The 20666-nt window shown below is 42.7% G+C and overlaps 1 protein-coding gene across 1 annotated transcript in view; it reads left to right on the top strand.

The window, feature by feature from the left end:
- Window positions 1-20666, top strand: part of LOC311106174 (rho GTPase-activating protein 32-like) — a 47455-nt gene that overhangs the window by 8104 nt on the left and 18685 nt on the right. Inside the window, exons 2-5 of the mRNA XM_084148494.1 lie at window positions 13452-13565; window positions 14615-14720; window positions 14968-15065; window positions 15360-15444. Coding sequence (XP_084004620.1) covers window positions 13474-13565; window positions 14615-14720; window positions 14968-15065; window positions 15360-15444 — 381 coding nt within the window. The 5' untranslated portion in view covers window positions 13452-13473. The remainder of the gene's footprint in view (window positions 1-13451; window positions 13566-14614; window positions 14721-14967; window positions 15066-15359; window positions 15445-20666) is intronic.

Here is a 20666-nt window from a genome sequence, read left to right as displayed (position 1 = left end):
CATAGTTGACGTGTACCTATGATGAAAATTACAGGCCTCTCTCATCTTTTTAAGTGGGAGAACTTGCACAATTTGGTGGCTGACTAAATACTTTTTTTCCCCACTGTATGTATTCACCCCCTTTGCTATGAAGCCCCTAAATAAGATCTTGTGTAACCAATTACCTTCAGAAGTCACATAATTAGTTAAATAAAGTCCACTTGTGTGCAATCTAAGTGTCACATGAAATAAGCAAACACGTTTGGTGTTCACCAAAAGGCATGTGGGAGACTCCCCAAACATATGGAAGTAGGTACTCTGGTCAGATGAGACTAAAATTGAGCTTTTTGGCCATCAAGGAAAATGTCTGGCGCAAACCCAACACCTCTCATCACCCTGAGAACACCATCCCTACAGTGAAGCATGGTGGTGGCAGCATCATCAGCAGCAACATGCTGTGGGGATGTTTTTTAAATCGGCAGGGACTGGGAAACTGGTCAGAATTCAAGGAATGATGGATGGTGCTAAATACAGGGAAATTCTTGAGGGAAACCTGTTTGTCTTCCAGAGATTTGAGACTGGGACAGAGGTTCACCTTCCAGCAGGACAATGACCCTAAGCATACTAATAAAGCAACACTCAAGTGGTTTAAGGGGAAACATTTAAATGTCTTGGAATGGCCTAGTCAAAGCCCAGACCTTAATCCAACTGAGAATTTGTGGTATGACTTAAAGATTGCTGTACACCAATGGAACCCATCCAACTTGAAGGAGCTGGAGCAGTTTTGCCTTGAAGAATGGGCAAAATAAATTCCCAGTGGCTAGATGTGCCAAGCTTATAGAGACATACCCTCTATAAGCTTGGCACATAGCTCAGCTGGTAGAGCACGGCGCTTGTAACGCCAAGGTAGTGGGTTCGATCCCCGGGACCACCCATACACAAAAAAAAAAAAAAAAATGTATGCACGCATGACTGTAAGTCGCTTTGGATAAAAGCGTCTGCTAAATGGCATATTATATTTATTATTTATTTATATTTATTATTTATTATTATTTATTTATATTTATTTATATTTATATTTATTATTTATATTTATATTTATTATATACCCCAAGAGACTTGCAGCTGTAATTGCTGCAAAAGTTGGCTCTACAAAGTATTGACTTTGTGGGGGGTGAATAGTTATGCACGCTCAAGTTTTCTGTTTTTTTGCAAAAAATATTTTGCTTCTTCAAAGTGGTAGGCATGTTGTGTAAATCAAATGATACAAACCCCCCCAAAATCCATTTTAATTCCAGGTTGTAAGGCAATAAAATAGGAAAAATGCCAAGGGGGGTGAATACTTTCACAAACCACTGTATTTAAAACCGTATTTTAATCTCCCACCATAATAATCGTCTTGTATTTTTTGTAGGGTTGATCAATTATTATATACATTTCAAAGAAGCGTGGATCAACATTATTTGGAACGTATAGGTTAATGAGCCATATCTGTTTATGGTCCAATTACATATTTAAAATCATCCATCTACCTTGAAGATCTGTTTGGACAATTTGCGCATTCGGATCAAAATTACTATGAATTAATATCATCACCCCTTTTAAATGTCTTTGACCATGGAGAAAAATATTTGCCCCCCACTAAAACCCCTCCCCATTACAAGCTGGGTTGTCATCCCAGTGACCGGCAGACCACCCCTGTCCCCCTGGATCCCAGGGCCCCCGAGAGACTGGGACCCATCCTTCGAAAAGAGCACACAGTGCCACTCACAGAACAGAAGCAGATCAACCGCCAAAAGCATTTCCATTGCCCTCATCTCGATTTGCATTATATATAGCTATTAAAAATATATATATTTTAAAAATCCTGCTTATCTTAATTTCTATAATTAACAAATAATATTCGTAATAATGTAGGCAGTTCATGCAAAGGATTTTTACCTTTAACCAGGATTGCCATGACAAAAATTACATTTTTGGCAAGCAATTATTATTTTAGCAAACAATTATTGTGTTTCCTCCTATATTGTCCCTAACATCTTTACACCCTAGCAACAGTTGTGGGATACACAAACACTCATACACACTCAACCCCTTTCCCCCACAAACAACCATAAACTCAGTAAAGGCTTCAATCATACAAAAGTTATACTTAAATCCGAACTGGTTCTCTAGCAGATTAGTAAGAATGTCTAACCGCATCTTCAAGAATAGCCTTTTTCCCTTTTATTCAGATTATAACCTCATCTTTGTAAATTATATCATGAATAGGACTGGTGGAGTTATGTCACACGCAGCTAACAAGAATATATGGAAATATCTACTCTACTCAAAATTACAACCAACTAATTGCAGCATTACTGCAAAAATGGAAGAGGCAAGTGGAAGGGGGAGAAAGTAAGGAACTTGTCTGTCGGCCCTGCATTAAAGACCAAAATTGGCTAAAGAAAATTGTGATAAATAACAAAGTTATACCAGTTTCATTTAAGGACCAAAAAAATTGACAGCTGTTCCATATAGATTGCAAAATAGTTGGGAAGAGATTTTCGATGTACCGATTCCATGGCACATGGTTTATGAACTGATACACAAACAATGCTGGATTCAACATTTTAGAGTTTTTCAATGTAAATTATTATACACAATTCTGCAACCAATAGAATGTTATATATATATAACCATCCCAGCTCTGCAGATTTTGCTGCGAAGAAACAGAATCATTAGATTATTTGTTTTGGTACTGTCCATATATAGCTCATTTTTGGTCACAAGTTCAGGACTGGCTGAAGAATTGCAACATTTACCTGCAAATAGCACTGCTGGGTGATTTAAAAAAGTCATAGTCAATCGATTTAATAATATAATAATACTCTTAGCAAAAATGTTTACCTTTAATTTACAATATGTAGAATCTATGAGAATAGAAAGGTTCAGAACTTTTGTGAAACATCACAGCACAGTTGAAAAATATATGGTAAATAGAAAAAAACTGGATGGTGTGGGAGGGGTTGAGTGGAGCTGAAGGATGGGACTAAAAACAAAAAGTAACTATTATAAAATATACTGCGTCTGTAAAATGTATATAGTATGTATAAGCTGGAAGTAGAAGCCTAAGAATTGTCCATTATTTTCCCCTAACCCTACCATCCCTCCCCTAACTGGAGTAAACTAATCAAGGAAAGTATATTAAAACGTGTATATACAGTACCAGTTAAAAGTTAAAAAAAAAACTATTTTCTACATTGTAGAATAATAGTGACAACATCAAAACTATGAAATAACACATATGGAATCATGTAGTAACCAAAAAAGTGTTAAACAAATCAAAATATATTTTATATTTGAGATTCTTCAAATAGCCACCCTTTGCGCTGATTTGTGCCATAAATGCTAAAAAGTTAGCATTTGAAACAGTAGCCAACAAAACCAATGCATGGGTTGCTGTCATACCTTGTCAATAGACTGCTTACAGGGTAAGGAAACCAATGTAATTTTGTATAGTGGGGGGGGGGGGGGGGGGGTTCAAACTTTTTTCACCTAAGGGACTGCACCATCTAGTTGGGCTGGTACAGCAAAGGCAAGTCAGCCGTTGCTCCCGGTTCTCACATGGGCAGAGCCCCACCTGTTTTGAGCCACACCTATATAGCTAAAAATACAAATGTTATTTTGGCATTAATACGTGTCACATGAGATTGCAAACAATATTTAAAAAATAAAGTTAATAAAGCCGTAAACAAACATGGTCTCTTTTTTACTTTCTTGAGTAAGGCAGCTCCAAAATGCAGGTGTTTCAACCTTGCTCAGTGCTTTCTGTGCTGGTGGGGCAGCCAGCGGAAAATACGGAGTGTAGTGGTTGGTAATGTTAGCTAGTTGCGCTGTGATTTGCTCAGTGTTCTGTCACTCATGGGGACACTATGTCACCGCAAAATCAATGGGGAGAGCTCAAATTCAAGGCCTTTGGGTGCCTAGAGTTACATTCGAATTGCCCATCCAAAAAGGCTCAAGGTCATTGGCCACAGTTAAAATGACGTTAAATCACGTTATATGTACAGTAGCTTTGATTGGACTGATCGTGTCAACATCATACTTTCAAAATCTTAGCTAGTAAGCTAGCAGTCATCATCATGATTCAAGTCGACAATCTACTAACAAATCCTTTTCAATCCTTGTCATATGAAGAAAAATTATAAATAAAACGTATCGGTGCTCATCGGCCATTGGACATAAACATTACACAACAAGTTGGAAATCGCAAATTCAACAATAAGTGGTGTGGGAGGAACCAGTGGCTAACTACAAGCATTGCAAAGCAATGTAGTGGGTGTATGGTCCAAGTCTGGGTTTAAGGGTCTGTTTTTCCAAGCTTAAAGGGATAAGCATTCAACATTGGCCATGCTATCAATCCAGCATGACTTCTGCCGCGTTTGAAACAACTGGAAACTCGGAACTGGGAAATTACATTCTTCAGTGAGTTCAAAACAGCTGGGAACTCTGAAAAAAACGAGCTCCGACTGGGAAAATACGTTTTAAACAGTCATCCAACTCGGAATTCCAAGTCGGGAACTCGGGCCTCTTTCTAGAGCTCCGACCTGAAGATCACTGATGTCATGATTCAACCTTGTTTTTTTTCCGAGTTCCCAGTTGTCTTGAAAGCATCATAAATCCAGAGAATGCCAGACTTTGATGACAACTTTCCACGAAGGACCGCCGCACCACCTTCTTGTTCAAGTGAGCACAGCACAAGGTGAATCCAAAAATGTCTTGTATGCTGCTGCATAAATGATTTAATATGCCAGGGAGATATGTATACTCTAGCTAAGAAAGTAATACTAAGTGTATGTTGTGTAGTAAGCTGTTAGTAGGCCATGTGCCTCACCCTAATAATTTGGTCTCTTTTCCCCTCATAACTTAGCCTACTGTTCTGACTTGGTGGTGCACATTTAGCCTATAGAGAAATGTCATCATCGACTATTGTAAGAGTTTTCATTGTCTGCTTATATGCCCCCTTTATTTATCCTACGGTTCTGACTTGGTGTACAGGGAGAATACTGTAGAACGGCCCGTGTTCTGAATTCTGTCGCTGTACATTTCAAAAGTGCTGAACAAATAGTTATATTGAGTCCGTCTGTCCTAGCTCGCTCATTAATGTCTTAATCAAAATTACGGATTGCCTCTTCTCCGCTCGTCGTCCTCTTATGCCATAGTTTTTACATCTCAATTGTCAGTAGAAACCACATTTGTTTAAGCAAGTCAGCCGTATCAGCTATGTTTTTTTAAAAGGCAGTAAATGAGGCTGAATGAACTATTTCGCTCCCAGACAAGGCTCCGCTGATAGCCAGGTGTAGTAGTGGTAAGGTGTTGGGATTCTACTGTTGGGACAGCTTTATGTAGGCTCTAACAGTTTGTGGTCACCGTTATAGTGGAATTAATGTGTGGTTTAGTGTTGTGTAGTGGCTTTGCTGGCATGCATCTAAACATTTTTTGTTTTTGTTTGCTTCACCAAGGATTACATGCTAAAATCGCCACTGAATGACTTTGATCATGCACGCCGCACATTCCTTTCATTTTCTTTTGCGGGTGCCTTTTCATTATCTGGATAGACAGTGGTTTCTAGCTAACGTTACACCAATCAAAGCAGTGGAGCGTGTAGTGAAGCAAAACTTGGGGGGAGCTATCATATCACGCAATTATACCATTTATAAAATGGTCATTTTTTTATACAGACTAGCAAAAACATTTGTGATAATTGGCATCCAATGGATCGATAATTTTCTAGTAAAAGAAAGTGGTGCTAAAACATAAGTTTGCACCCCCTATTTTAATTTGCTCGCTGGCTCAGGCGGCCAAGTGGACACAAGGCTGTTTGGCGCATCTCAGTCGCGAAGAGGAATAACTTTTCAGCAGTTTCTGATTTAATAAAAAAATGCCACGCTGGTGGGTGGTAACATTCAAATAAAACTCAGCCCTGAAACGAATCGTAGGCTGAAAATAATTTATCATAGGAAAAGACGGCACATTTCTTATTGTTGCATTGTCGAGAAAGAACCTGCAAGGAAGCATTTTGTTGGACGGTGTATACCCCCTCAAACTCAACTCTGGACCTCGAAGCCAGTTCCACTGCATTTTTTCATTGTTCCCCTCTAATCAGGGACTGCATTAGACCTGGAACACCAGGTGTGTGCAATTAATTATTAGAACAGAGACCAGGATAATCCGGACATCGTCCAAATCAAATCAAATCAAATTTTATTGGTCACATGCGCCGAATACAACAGGTGCAGACATTACAGTGAAATGCTTACTTACAGCCCTTAACCAACAGTGCATTTATTTTTAACAAAAAAAGTAAAAAATAAAACAACAACAAAAAAAAGTGTTGAGAAAAAAAAAAAGAGCAGAAGTAAAATAAAGTGACAGTAGGGAGGCTATATATACAGGGGGGTACCGTTGCAGAGTCAATGTGCGGGGGCACCGGCTAGTTGAGGTAATATGTACATGTGGGTAGAGTTAAAGTGACTATGCATAAATAATTAACAGAGTAGCAGCAGCGTAAAAAGGATGGGGTGGGGGGGCAGTGCAAATAGTCCGGGTAGCCATGATTAGCTGTTCAGGAGTCTTATGGCTTGGGGGTAGAAGCTGTTGAGAAGTCTTTTGGACCTAGACTTGGCACTCCGGTACCGCTTGCCGTGCGGTAGCAGAGAGAACAGTCTATGACTAGGGTGGCTGGAGTCTTTGACAATTTTGAGGTCCTTCCTCTGACACATATGGTAAGAGTTGAGTACCTCTGGTGTATACCATGTGTATCCTGTACATACGACTAATAAAACTTGAAACTTGATAGGAAAAGACATTGCATGAAGTGGGCATTTCGGATTTGTCACTTCAAGCCCAAATATATCATACTTTGACTAAAACGATGACGTATTGACTTAAATCGTTGTGCAACATCATGGGTAAGCTCTGGCCATTTGTCTTTCAGCTCGAAAAAGTGGATTTCTACTGGTGTGGGCGTTTTTTTTAAAAACGTTACTACCAGCACCAAACCTATGTCAACTAAGCTTAAAGAATTCCACTCACATACCTAACTGATTAAATTTGAACAACATTCAACTAGGCTTAAAGTAGGTCCTTTGTTGAATTGCTTTTCTCAATGGCAAGAAAGTGTGTGTAAATGAATGAATTTCAGTTTGTTATTCTCGTTTAATGCATCAGCTCCTATTTTTGGATAGAGTATAGTCTTTGACCTTTATACTATAGGTCTAAGCCTCATTTTGTGTGTGTGTGTGTGGAATGGGACAAAGAATGATTTATACAGCTATGGATTTCATCATGAGATGAAACACAATTAATCCCACTGTAGTAGAGTAAATCAGATTATAGAATCGTATGATTCTCCCCCCTGAAAATAAAAGCATTAATCAGGTTTTATCCCATAAAAACAATCACCACTGTACTGTATACAGTATTGTCATCATAGTACAGTATTGTCATATTTTTTATAACTAAACCAAGATAGACCCACAGCCTGTTGTTTCCAATCGGAACAAATTAGTCAAAGTGGGCAGAACAAGCAAGGAGGTGGGCAGAGCCAAGCATGAGTTAGCGAGATCCAATTGGCGCGATCTAGCAGCATCTGCATATTTCCGTTAGGGAACGCCTCCTCTGTGAAGTGCGCGTGTGCAATAACTCAATTTGCCTTTGCACTCCTTCTAAACAACAGTTTTTTTTTTAAGTTTGCAAAGGGTAAAGTCTACAAAACGTAGTCCACTCTGTTCATAACATATTTTAGTTTCAGGAACAGAAACTGTATTAAGATCAAATGTTTCATTGATGAGAAAATGTGTAGAATGTTGGCCAAAATCCATCTAGTTCCATCTTCTCCCGCTGCCGGCCAGTGGGCTTCCTCTCACTACCATATTTGGTAGTGAGTGGAAACGCCAAGCGGATGCTTCACATAATACATCCGGTGAAATATCTGTCTCATTGTTCGATCTGTGGTATTGTACTGTACAGTTTTGTCATCATAGTACATAGTCTCATTTCCTCTTCCTGCTACCTTATCAGTCAAGAAGAGGAGAGCGGCTCACAACCGGCAGGTTGCCATAGCAACCCCAGGCCTTCTCCACTGCACTAGCTTTAATGACTGCATTCCAGATCTCCGAATGAGAGCGTAAAACTTTCCCCTCAACAGCCAGATGGAAACACACTGTGGAGCGGCTCTATCAAAACCCCCCATGGAGATGTTGTTGACGAATACAGTACTGCCTACACCCCTGCGTGTGTGGAGCTCAGCTGTCTGGTTGGGGGGCTGCTCAGTGACCCCAGAGATACCCAACAACATAACAGTATGAGGTGAAACAACAGTCATTTCTCTCTTCCGAGCGACTCCCTTAGTCTCTCACTTAGATATATATAACACTACATACACTACATGACCAAGAGTATGTGGACACCTGCTCGTCGAACATCTCATTCCAGAATCATGGGCATTAATATGGAGTTGGTCCCCCCTTTGCTGCTATAACAGCCTCTACTCTTCTGGTAAGGCTTTCCACTAGATCTTGGAACATTGCTGCGGGGACTTTCTTCCATTCAGCCACGAGCATTAGTGAGGTCGGGCACTATGTTGGGCGATTAGGCCTGGCTCGCAGTCGGCGTTCCAATTCATCCAAAAGGTGTTCGGTGGGGTTGAGGTCAGGGCACTTTGCAGGCCAGTCAAGTTCTTCCACACCAATATCGACAAACCATTTCTGTATGGACCTCGCTTTGTGCACTGGGGCATTGTCATGCTGAAACAGGAAAGGGCCTTCCCCAAACTGTTGCCACAAAGCTGGAATCACAGAATCGTCTAGAATGTCATTGTATGCTGTAGAGTTAAGATTTCCCTTCACCGGAACTAAAGAGCCTAGCCCGAACCATGAAAAACAGCCCCAGACCATTATTCCTCCTCCACAAAACTTTACAGTTGGCACTATGCATTCGGGCAGGTAGCGTTCTCCTGGCATCCACCAAACCCAGATTCGTCCTTCGGACTGCCAGATGGTGAAGTGTGATTCATCACACCAGAGAATGCGTTTCCACTGCTCCAGAGTCCAATGGCAGCAAGCTTTACATAACTCAAGCCGCGGCTTGGCATTCCGCATGGTGAACTTAGGCTTGTGTGCGGCTGCTCGGCCATGGAAACCCATTTCATTAAGCTCCAGACGAACAGTTCTTGTGCTGACTTTGCTTCCAGAGGCAGTTTGCAACTTGGTAGTGAGTGTTGCAACCGAGGACAGACGATTTTTACGTGCTTCTGCACTCTGCGATCGCGTTCTGTGAGCTACCACTTCCCGTCTGAGTCGTTGTTGCTCCTCGACGTTTCCACTTCAGGGCAGAAATTTGACTAACTGACTTGTTGGAAAGGTGGCATCCTATGACGGTGCCGCGTTGAAAGTCACTGAGCTCTTCAGTAAGGCCATTCTACTGCCAGTGTTTGGCTATGGAGATTGCATGGCTGTGTGCTCGGTTTTATACATCTGTCAGCAACGGGTGTGGCTGAAATAGTCAATTTGAAGGGGTGTCCACATACCTTTTGTGTGTGTGTATATACAGTGAGGGAAAAAAGTATTTGATCCCCTGCTGATTTTGTACGTTTGCCCACTGACAAAGAAATGATCAGTCTATAATTTTAATGGTAGGTTTATTTGAACAGTGAGAGACAGAATAAGAACTAAAAAATCCAGAAAAACGCATGTCAAAAATGTTATAAATTGATTTGCATTTTAATGAGGGAAATAAGTATTTGACCCCCTCTCAATCAGAAAGATTAGGAGCACACTCTTAAAGGGAGTGCTCCTAATCTCAGTTTGTTACCTGTATAAAAGACACCTGTCCACAGAAGCAATCAATCAGATTCCAAACTCTCCACCATGCCCAAGACCAAAGAGCTCTCCAAGAATGTCAGGGACAAGATTGTAGACCTACACAAGGCTGGAATGGGCTACAAGACCATCGCCAAGCAGCTTGGTGAGAAGGTGCAACAGTTGGTGCAATTATTTGCAAATGGAAGAAACACAAAATAACTGTCAATCTCCCTCGGCCTGGGGCTCCATGCAAGATCTCACCTCGTGGAGTTGCAATGATCATGAGAACGGTGAGGAATCAGCCCAGAACTACATGGGAGGATCTTGTCAATGATCTCAAGGCAGCTGGGACCATAGTCACCAAGAAAACAATTGGTAACACACTACGCCGTGAAGGACTGAAATTCTGCAGCACCCACAAGGTCGCCCTGCTCAAGAAAGCACATATACAGGGCCGTCTGAAGTTTGCCAATGAACATCTGAATGATTCAGAGGAGAACTGGGTGAAAGTGTTGTGGTCAGATGAGACCAAAATGGATCTCTTTGGCATCAACTCAACTCGCCGTGTTTGGAGGAGGAGGAATGCTGCCTATGACCCCAAGAACACCATCCCCACCGTCAAACATGGAGGTGGAAACATTATGCTTTGGGGGTGTTTTTCTGCTAAGGGGACAGGACAACTTCACCGCATGAAAGGGACGATGGACGGCGCCATGTACCGTCAAATATTGGGTGAGAACCTCCTACCCTTAGCCAGGGCATTGAAAATGGGTCGTGGATGGGTATTCCAGCATGACAATGACCCAAAACACACGGCCAAGGCAATAAAGGAGTGGCTCAAGAAGAAGCACATTAAGGTCCTGGAGTGGCCTAGCCAGTCTCCAGACCTTAATCCCATAGAAAATCTGTGGAGGGAGCTGAAGGTTCGAGTTGCCAAACGTCAGCCTCAAAACTTTAATGACTTGGAGAAGATCTGCAAAGAGAAGTGGGACAAAATCCCTCCTGAGATGTGTGCAAACCTGGTGGCCAACTACAAGAAACGTCTGACCTCTGTGATTGCCAACAAGGGTTTTGCCACCAAGTACTAAGTCATGTTTTGCAGAGGGGTCAAATACTTATTTCCCTCATTAAAATGCAAATCAATTTATAACATTTTTGACATGCGTTTTCTGGATTTTATTGTTGTTATTCTGTCTCTCACTGTTCAAATAAACCTACCATTAAAATTATAGACTGATCATGTCTTTGTCAGTGGGCAAACGTACAAAATCAGCAGGGGATCAAATACTTTTTTCCCTCACTGTATAGTGTTTTAAAGCTTTTGGCCTAATTGCATACAGCACTGTAGCAAATGCATTAGGTTAACATGTTGTGAGTGTGTCTAGTGTGAAGCTTCAGAGGCTCATGGCATGAAATTCTTCTCTTAGAGATAATGTGTAGGCATCAATTCCTCACTCCAGCTCATAAATTCGAATACAGGTTTCATAAATGGCATGCAGAATTGGGTAGGCTGCCCTAGTTTTCCTGGAATACCATGTAGGCCAGAGCCGTCAAAGCCAGATCAGAGCTGTTTTTGTCTCCTGGCAGCAGAAATAGAGAGCTTCCTTCAAGTGGTGAAAAATATGTCTTGTAGCTACCGCTACTGTACATTACAGGTTGATGGTTTTACTATGACTAGTCTGGCATGACTGACAGTTAAGCAGGGGAAAGATAATGTCCCAAATTACACCCTATTCCCTATATAGAGCATTACTTTTTGACCAGGGCCCATAGGGTGCCATTTGGGACATAACCCATACCAAATGTATAGCATTGGCTAACGTGAAGACTTGTCAGGAAAAATCTGTGTCCTCATTAAATTGAATAGCATTGCCATATTATCAGTATCCTAAATGGATAAATGAATGGATGTACCTTGTCATGTTGCCATAAGGCAGTGCTGAGTGTGTCTGCTACACAGCAATGTGAAGCACAGGATGTCCTTATCTGAGACGAAACATTCTCCATTCTGAACAATCATCAAGGTCAGGCATGTTACATTTGATCATGGAATAAATGCAATATCGTCGCCTACAGAGCTTTTGAAAAGATTACTGGAGGTGCATAACGTTTTACCACACATTGTGATGGGTGACAGATTGCCAGACTATACTGAATGTCAAAAACATTCTGTACATACATTTTTACATTTACATTTGAGTCATTTAGCAGACGCTCTTATCCAGAGCGACTTACAGGTAGTGAGTGCATACATTTTCATTCTGTCAAACTGGTGTATTACTTTGTTCATCTTCAAAGTCATGTAGCCTATCCCTGGAGAGACTCAGGACAGCTTTGGGACTTTAGATAAATCGTTGCTTGTTTTTTGTGTGTCATCATGCTATCCTCTCTCAATAGATACATATTTGTCTTTGTATTCATGTTTGATAGGATATCCTCTAGCAAGGCTACAGCCGCCATTGGAGAGATGAGGTGAGAGTACAGTAGAATATAGTAGGTCTGTGCGTGTGGAGTGGGTCTGGTTTGGCCTGTGTCTCTGGCTGGTCACATTGTGCTGAGTCAGAGGGCTGTGTGGAACTCTCTCAGCAGTGAGCACCACTCTGTGTCTATGGGCCAATGGGCTGCCTCCCTCTGCCTGCTCTCTTGGGGAAACTGCTACCCTGTACTGTAATGGCTGGCCTGATGTATCTATCTATCTACTACTCCTTACTCCACACATCTCTATGGTCATCATTACAGCTTCTGATTGGAGAAGAGGGACAACTCCTGTTTTAGTGCTGAGGTGTAGAACCGAGGTACTTTGAGTGCACAGTGCACATACTGTAGTACTCCAGGACCAGGGTTGGTTGGTTACGACTGCTCTGTGCATGCCTAAATCCTACCAGACGTGAGTTCAGCTCCCAGTGCTTCCTTTCATGAGGGCTAGTTATGGAAAGATTGGAAGGCTGTGTGGAGGTGTTGTATTTCGCTGTCAGAGCATTCCTTTTATTTGTTGACAGTATATAAAGAGCTGTATTGGGATGATGGATCATGGGGGCTGTCACAACACTCCTCGTGGGGGCTGTCACAACACTCCCATGCTGGTGGGGTTGGTTTCTCCCTCAGGATAGTGCCAAACAAAGTCCTAGATACATGTTAGCGGAAGGAGAGTCCCAAAGTTGACATGTAGTGCTCCTCCTAGACCTGTATTGATTGTTTTGAAAATAGATGTTCTCTAACTAATGTTTAAGAGGTTGGTATGTACTTGTTGGGATCCCTTCTGGGGTCTCTTCACAACAACACTCATCATGAAGGGTTCGTTTCTGCCTTTCAGGACCATTCCAAACACGGTCACACGTACAAGTCTCAATGCTTTACTCCGCCTGCAGTATGGATGGATTCCATATCATTAAAAAAAAGCATTTTTCAATATAACCTGTTTGAATGAAACAATTTGGTGTGTAAGAAGTGGGTATTTACTTGTTTACTGAATGCCTGTCTTACTATAGACTCATTAACCATTAATCTGTTAAAAGGCGTGAAATTATTCTAGAGAGCAAGCTGCAGCTAAGAGTGGGTTAATGTCTGGCAGGTTCCCAGCTAAGGTTGTCTCTCTCTCTCGCTCTCGCTCTCTCTCTCTCTCGTCAGTCGACTGTTGCAGTAAGGCAGTATGATGGAGGCTGGCTGTGGGGTTGCCGCGGTGATCGGGAATGCTGCATCAGGACCCCAGGGAAAACCAGGAAGTGGTGACGTCCTTGAGGGGTGAGTTACTCTCTCAAACACACGCCGCACCGTACCGCTGCTATGTCAGCTAACCAGGACTCTGCAGATATCACACCCATAAATGTATAGAGGATCAGTTTAGGATGTGTGTGGGTGATTGTATGGGCATGTGTACGTGAGAGATTGACAGGGAGGAAGGAAGTGATAGCGAGAGAGGAATTCTAAAGACATTAGAGATGGCTATAGTATATCATCCCATTGTAAAGGGTTGTGATGACCGACACATGATCTCTTCTCTATCTACTGTAAGTGAGCTGCAATACAACCAGGCCTAGATAGGATAGGATGGCTCTCATTTAATCACAGATCTCCAACAGATGAGATGTGCTCATTCTTTCATTGCCAGTGTTCTTGTCCTTATCAGCAGATCTGAGGAGAGCTAGCCTATGAGACTGAATCACTGCATCACTCAGTCTGTGTCTGAGCCCAGGAAGGAACGAGAAATGTCAGGCATCCACTCTTCTTCATTGTCCCTGAGAAAAGTTGGGCTGAAAGGACTTTTCTTCCTCTGCCTAGCACACTGACTCCGATTTCAGCTGCAGGTTTTGTGAGGCGATCCCTGGTAGGCGGATTGCATTCGTGACTTACTCAAAGGAAAGGCTTTGCTTACCTGAACATACACAAAAGTCATTATAGCTTTGTTTTGGTCCTACCAAGTGTGAGATGCTTCTTTTGTCAGGCTAAGTATGTTCTTTCCCCAAGATGTGTTTACTGTATGTATGCTAGGCTATACTCCTCTCTGGAGCTTTCTGTACCTGTCAGTAGCCATTTGAGACTGTGTGCCGTTATGTGCTACCACCAGAATAACAAGGATCTAAATACCACAGGCTGCACTATGTTTTCTGGACCGCTGGTGCAGTGTCATGATTTGATTTGAGCCCCAGAAACATGATGTGAATACATTGGTCTCTCTCACTGGCTCCCTCTGGTGGAACCCAAAGAAAAAAAATGTAAAATGTAATGTATTTATGGATTCTGATTCTTCTCCATCTTTCTCTCTCTGTCCTTCCCTCCCTCTCCCTGTGTAGGGCCATGTCACCGTGTATTACACCAGATGAAGACGAGACCCAGCCTGATCCACACAAGAGCACTACTCCAACAGATAAATCCCCACAAGAGAGCACAACTGCCATGGTACACAGTCTATTATCACCATCACTAGATGGTACACAGTCTATTATCACCAGGTTACAGTGCTCACTATCACGAGCACTGTAACCTGGGAATAGCAGTCTCTGAACTCTACTACTATGTAGTCTCATAGATACTGCTAGTATGGGTTTCTTTTTAGTATTATTGGACCAGCAAATTACAAGTGTTGACCGTCTTGTAATTGGTTTACACGTCAGGAATGTTGAGTATTGTGTGTGTTGATTGGCAGGTACGGAGTGATGAGGTCACAGAGCTTCCTGCCGAGCATGAGCCCACCCTGCGTTCCTGCGTCAGCACAGCCAGCATGAAGGTCAAAAATGTGAAGAAGTAGGTGCTCCCCACCCCACGGAAATGGGCTATTATGGGCTGTAAAACGGGCCTCTAAACCAGGGCAGGAAAATGATGGGCCGGGCAGAGACCGACTGGTCAACTTGCTCTCTGCTATCTCACTCTCTTATCCGCTCTCACACTACTATCACCCCCTTCTCTCTCTTCCTGCTCTCTTCTCTCTCTCTCTCCTCTCTATGTCTCTCTGTCTCTGTCTCTCTCTCTCTCTCTGCCCTTTCTGCCTCAGTGTAACAGCCAGTTGAATACTGATGAGGTGATTCTGTTGTATTTCAGGCTGACGTTCCCCAGAGGGCATTTTCCCAGGCTGGCTGAGTGTGCCCACTTCCACTATGAGACCGTTGACTTTGGCACTGTGCAGGTGAGACCCGGCCCAGAACTGAACACACATACATTCTATGGAAAACAGAAGTAATTTGTTGATGGTAGTTTGGTAATTGTGTCCTTGGCTCAAGTTCATGTGTAGCTCAGTGGACATCATGGTGAGTTGTTCCACAAAATACCTAATTCCCTTAATGGAACCGAGCCATAGCGTCAGCAGTTTGTCCTAATTATTTTAGATAATCTTGTCCCCGCCCCACCCCCATTCCAATTTCCCATATTTGGAAAAAGTACAGATGGAATTTAAATTCTCATTCATTATGTACTCAAAGGGATACTTCGGGATTTTGGCATGCTAGTCAGTGCGCTAACGCTTGTTAGCATTGGCTCGCAAAATTAAAGCTAACTTCCTTCATAATGGACACAGCGACATAAAAATGGTATCCACTAGTTCATCTGACCCTGGGGAAGTAGATAAAGGGCCTCATTGCCAAAATCCTGAAGTATCCCTTTAATTTGAAAATAAAATTGGATAAGTGATACAGCAATCAGCAACATAGAATCCAATATATGAGTATATTTAAATGTTATGAATTTTTCATCCAGTGTGTGTGTTAATCCACTAAGTAGCAATCATTCCTATCTGATCCGCTCAGCTCAGCATAAACCTGCAATCCTCAGTACTAGTTGGATTAAGCTGATGATATCAACCAGAGAAATAGAGAATGGTTTTCTGGGCAGACAGCGTTACTGTAGGAGCATCCACAGCCGGTCAGTACTACTGTACAGAGAGTGAACTGTGGCAGCTTTCAGCTTCCAGGAGGTGGCAGAAGAGAGCAGTTATGTGCGGGGAGTTATGTTTATCACTGGAGAATGTAAGAGAACATTTAATTGTATAAGATGTTGCTTTGTTTGCTTAGCTTTCACCTGTGATATCGTCATGAGGTGGTCATTTAGGATGGCCCTATGGGTCATTTTTGCTGACACTATAACTGTAGATTCATTGCCATTACAGTCAGCACAGATTTCAGAGGGTTGAGAGTGAATTTTTTTGTGCCTGTGGTGATAATTAGAATCAGTCAAGCAGAAGTGATTACTCACTCATCTGTGTAATGTTGTTGGCTTGCCAGCAGAGAGCAGTAGTCAGCTACTCATTCGCACGCGGATGCTTTTACCACAGTTTCTACGTTTTACATTTTAGTAATTTAGCAGACGCTCTTATCCAGTGCATAGATTTTTTATCTGTTTTTGTCTTATATTTTACTTTTTTTTTTAAATATATTTTTTCATACTGGCCCCCCGTGGGAATCGAACCCACTACTGCGCAACATCCCTGCCGGCCATTCCCTCCCCTACCCTGGGCCAATTTTGCGCCGCCTCATGGGTTTCCCGGTCGCGGCCGGCTACGACAGAGCCTGGATTCGAACCAGGATCTCTAGTGGCACATTGCGATGCAGTGCCTTAGACCACTGCGCCACTCGGGGGCCCAACAGAGAACAGGAACGAATGCGAAGCAGACAGAGCAGACCAGACTGGGGTTTGGAGTTTGAGAAGTCAACGAGAGAAGTAAAAAAGTATTCCTTAGTTGTACATTTGTTCACGAAATCTAAAGGCACAACCTAGATTTGAGCCAATGTCTTACATGGCTGAACATGTTATTACTCCAACCTCGTGAAAGTGACAAACTGACACGTTTTCATTTTCGTAAAAAACGATTTTTTAGCGAAGGAGTGCATTTGATTTGACGGCATGCGCAGTTCGCCGCGAGACGACCGTTAGACCTGATGACGCATAAGTTTAGCTAGCCAACGTTGCCATGACATCGGCTACAAGCGTGATCTGGGATTTCTATTGGAGAAGCAGTTTCTGCATGTCGTCATACTAAACCATCTTTGCTTTTACTGTTGAGAGAGCCTCACTGAACTGCAAAGAGTCAATATTTGCAGTGTTGACCCTTCTTTTTCAAGACCTCTGCAATCCGCCCTGGCATGCTGTCAATTAACTTCTGGGCCACATCCTGACTGATGGCAGCCCATTCTTGCATAAGAGTTTGTTAGAATTTGTGGGTTTTTGTTTGTCCACCCGCCTCTTGAGGTTGACCACAAGTTCTCAATGGGATTAAGGTCTGGGGAGTTTCCTGGCCATGGACCCAAAATGTCGATGTTTTGTTCCCCAAGCCACTTAGTTATCACTTTTGCCTTATGGCAAGGTGCTCCATCATCAGGCATTGTTCGTCACCAAACTGTTCTTGGATGGTTGGTTGGTACCATTCTTTATTCATGGCTGTGTTCTTAGGCAAAATTGTGAGTGAGCCCACTCCCTTGGCTGAGAAGCAACCCCACACATGAATGGTCTCAGGATGCTTTACTGTTGGCATGACACAGGACTGATGGTAGCGCTCACCTTGTCTTCTCCGGACAAGGTGTTTTCCGGATGCCCCAAACAATCGGAAAGGGGATTCATCAGAGAAAATGACTTTACTCCAGTCCTCAGCAGTCCAATCGCTGTACCTTTTTGCAGAATATCAGTCTGTCCCTGATGTTTTTCCTGGAGAGAAGTGTCTTCCTCGCTGCCCTTCTTGACACCAGGCCATCTTCCAAAAGTCTTCACCTCACTGTGCGTGCAGATGCACTCACACCTGCCTGCTGCCATTCATAAGCAAGCTCTGCACTGGTGGTGCCCCGATCCCGCAGCTGAAGCAACTTTAGGAGACGGTCCTGGCGCTTTCTGGACTTTCTTGGGCGCCCTGAAGCCTTCTTCACAACAATTGAACCTCTCTCCTTGAAGTTCTTGATGATCCGATAAATGGTTGATTTAGGTGCAATCTTACTAGCAGCAATATCCTTGCCTGTGAAGCCCTTTTTGTGCAAAGCAATGATGACGGCACGTGTTTCCTTGCAGGTAACCATGGTTAACAGAGGAAGAACAATGATTTCAAGCACCACCCTCCTTTTAAAGCTTCCAGTCTGTTATTTTAACTCAATCAGCATGACAGAGTGATCTCCAGCCTTGTCCTCGTCAACACTCTCACCTGTGTTAACGAGAGAATCACTGACATGATGTCAGATGGTCCTTTTGTGGCAGGGCTGAAATGCAGTTGAAACGTTTTTTTGGGATTAAGTTAATTTTCATGGCAAAGAGGGACTTTGCAATTAATTGCAATTCATCTGATCACTCTTCATAACATTCTGGAGTATATGCAAATTGCCATCATGAAAACTGAGGCAGCAGACTTTGTGAAAATTAATATTTGTGTCATTCTCAAAACTTTTGCCACGACTGTATGCTAAGGGACGTGTGTGTGTGAGAGCTGATGGGAGCTCTAGCGCAGTGCATTGCAACTATAGAATAGCTGAACTACTGTAGCTGTGGCAGATGTGCTACATTAGACGTGTGGCTGGGGCTTAGCTGCTGAACAGAAGTGTCTGTCTGTGACCTTGATCTTCCTACAGGGGAAGATGAGCTGTGCTAGGAGAGAAATATCACTCTAGGGAGAGACCAGCCATGCCTCACTCTGACACTTATAGTACAGACCACACACATACAGTGCATTCGGAAAGTATTCAGACCCCTTGACTTTTTCCACTTTTTGTTACGTTACAGCCTTATTCTAAAAAAAAATTTGTTTATACATAATCTCAGCAATCTACACACAATACCCCATAATGACAAAGCAAAAACAGGGTTTTAGAAATGTTTGCTAAAAAAATTAAAATATATATTTACATTAGTATTCAGACCCTTTGCTATGAGACTTGAAATTGAGCTCAGGTGCATCCTGTTGCCATTGATCATCCTTGAGATGTTTCTACAACTTGATTGGAGTCCACCTGTGGTACATTCAATTGATTGGAGATTATTTGGAAAGGCACACACCTGTCTATATAAGGTCCCACAGTTGACAGTGCATGTCAGAGAAAAAAACCAAGCCATGAGGTCGAAGGAATTGTCCGTAGAGCTCCGAGACAGGATTGTGTCGAGGCACAGATCTGGGGAAGGGTACCAAAAAATGTCTGCAGCATTGAAGGTCCCCAAGAACACAGTGGCCTCAATCATTCTTAAACGGAAGAAGTTTGGAACCACCAAGACTCTTCATAGAGCTGGCCGCCTGGGCAAACTGAGCAATCGGGGGAGAAGGGCCTTGGTCAGGGAGGTGACCAAGAACCCGATGGTCATTCTGACAGAACTCCGGAGATCCTCTGTGGAGATGGGAGAACCTTCCAGAAGGACAACCAACTCTGCAGCACTCTACCAATCAGGCCTTTATGGTAGAGTGGCCAGACGGAAGCCACTCCACAGTAAAAGGCACATGTCTTCCCACTTGGAGTTTGCCAAAAGGCACCTAAAGGACTCCCAGACCATGAGAAACAAGATTCTCTGGTCTGACGAAACCAAGATTGAACTCTTTGGTCTGAATGCCAAGCGTCACATCTGGAGGAAACCTGGCCCCATCACTACGGTGAAGCATGGTGGTGGCAGCAACATGCTGTGGGGATGTTTTTCAGCGGCAGGGACTGGGAGACTAGTCTGGATTGAGGGAAAGATGAACGGAGCAAAGTACAGAGAGATCCTTGATGAAAACCTGCTCCAGAGCGCTCAGGACCTCAGACTGGGACGAAGGTTCACCTTTCAACAGGACAACAACCTTAAGCACACAGCCAAGACAATGCAGGAGTGGCTTTGGGACAACAACCTGACAGAGCTTGGGAGGATCTGCAGAGAAGAATGGGAGAAACTCCCCAAATACAGGTGTGCCAAGCTTGTACCGTCATACCCAAGAAGACTTGAGGCTGTAATCGCTGCCAAAGGTGCTTCAACAAAGTACTGAGTAAAGGGTCTGAATACTTATGTACATTTTATATTTCTAAAACTGTTTTTGCTTTATCATTATGGGGTATTGTGTGTAGATTGAGGGAAAAAAGTAATTAATTTTAGAATAAGGCTAACGTAACAATGTGGAAAAAGTCAAGGGGTCTGAATACTTTCTGAATGCACTGTACATACAACTTAACACTGTACAAAACACACTTAACTGTTTTCTTAAAGGCCCAGTGCAGTCAAAAGTGTGATTTTCTTCCGGTGTTTTATATATATTTCCACACTCTGAGGTTGGAATAATACTGTAAATTTCTAAAAAATTATTAGAACGCCCTTTTAGTGTAAGCGCTGTTTGAAAAGTGCCTGAAATATTTGCCTGTTTTGGTGGGATGGGGCTTTACCATGCAGTAAATGAGTTAATAGACCAATAACAATTTCAGTTTT

This window comes from Coregonus lavaretus (genome assembly GCF_964263955.1).
Source record: "Coregonus lavaretus genome assembly, chromosome: 30".
In the NCBI taxonomy this organism is placed as follows: Eukaryota; Metazoa; Chordata; class Actinopteri; order Salmoniformes; family Salmonidae; genus Coregonus; species Coregonus lavaretus.
Note: the sequence above shows the minus strand (reverse complement) of the source record. Positions and strands in the feature narration are given on the sequence as shown.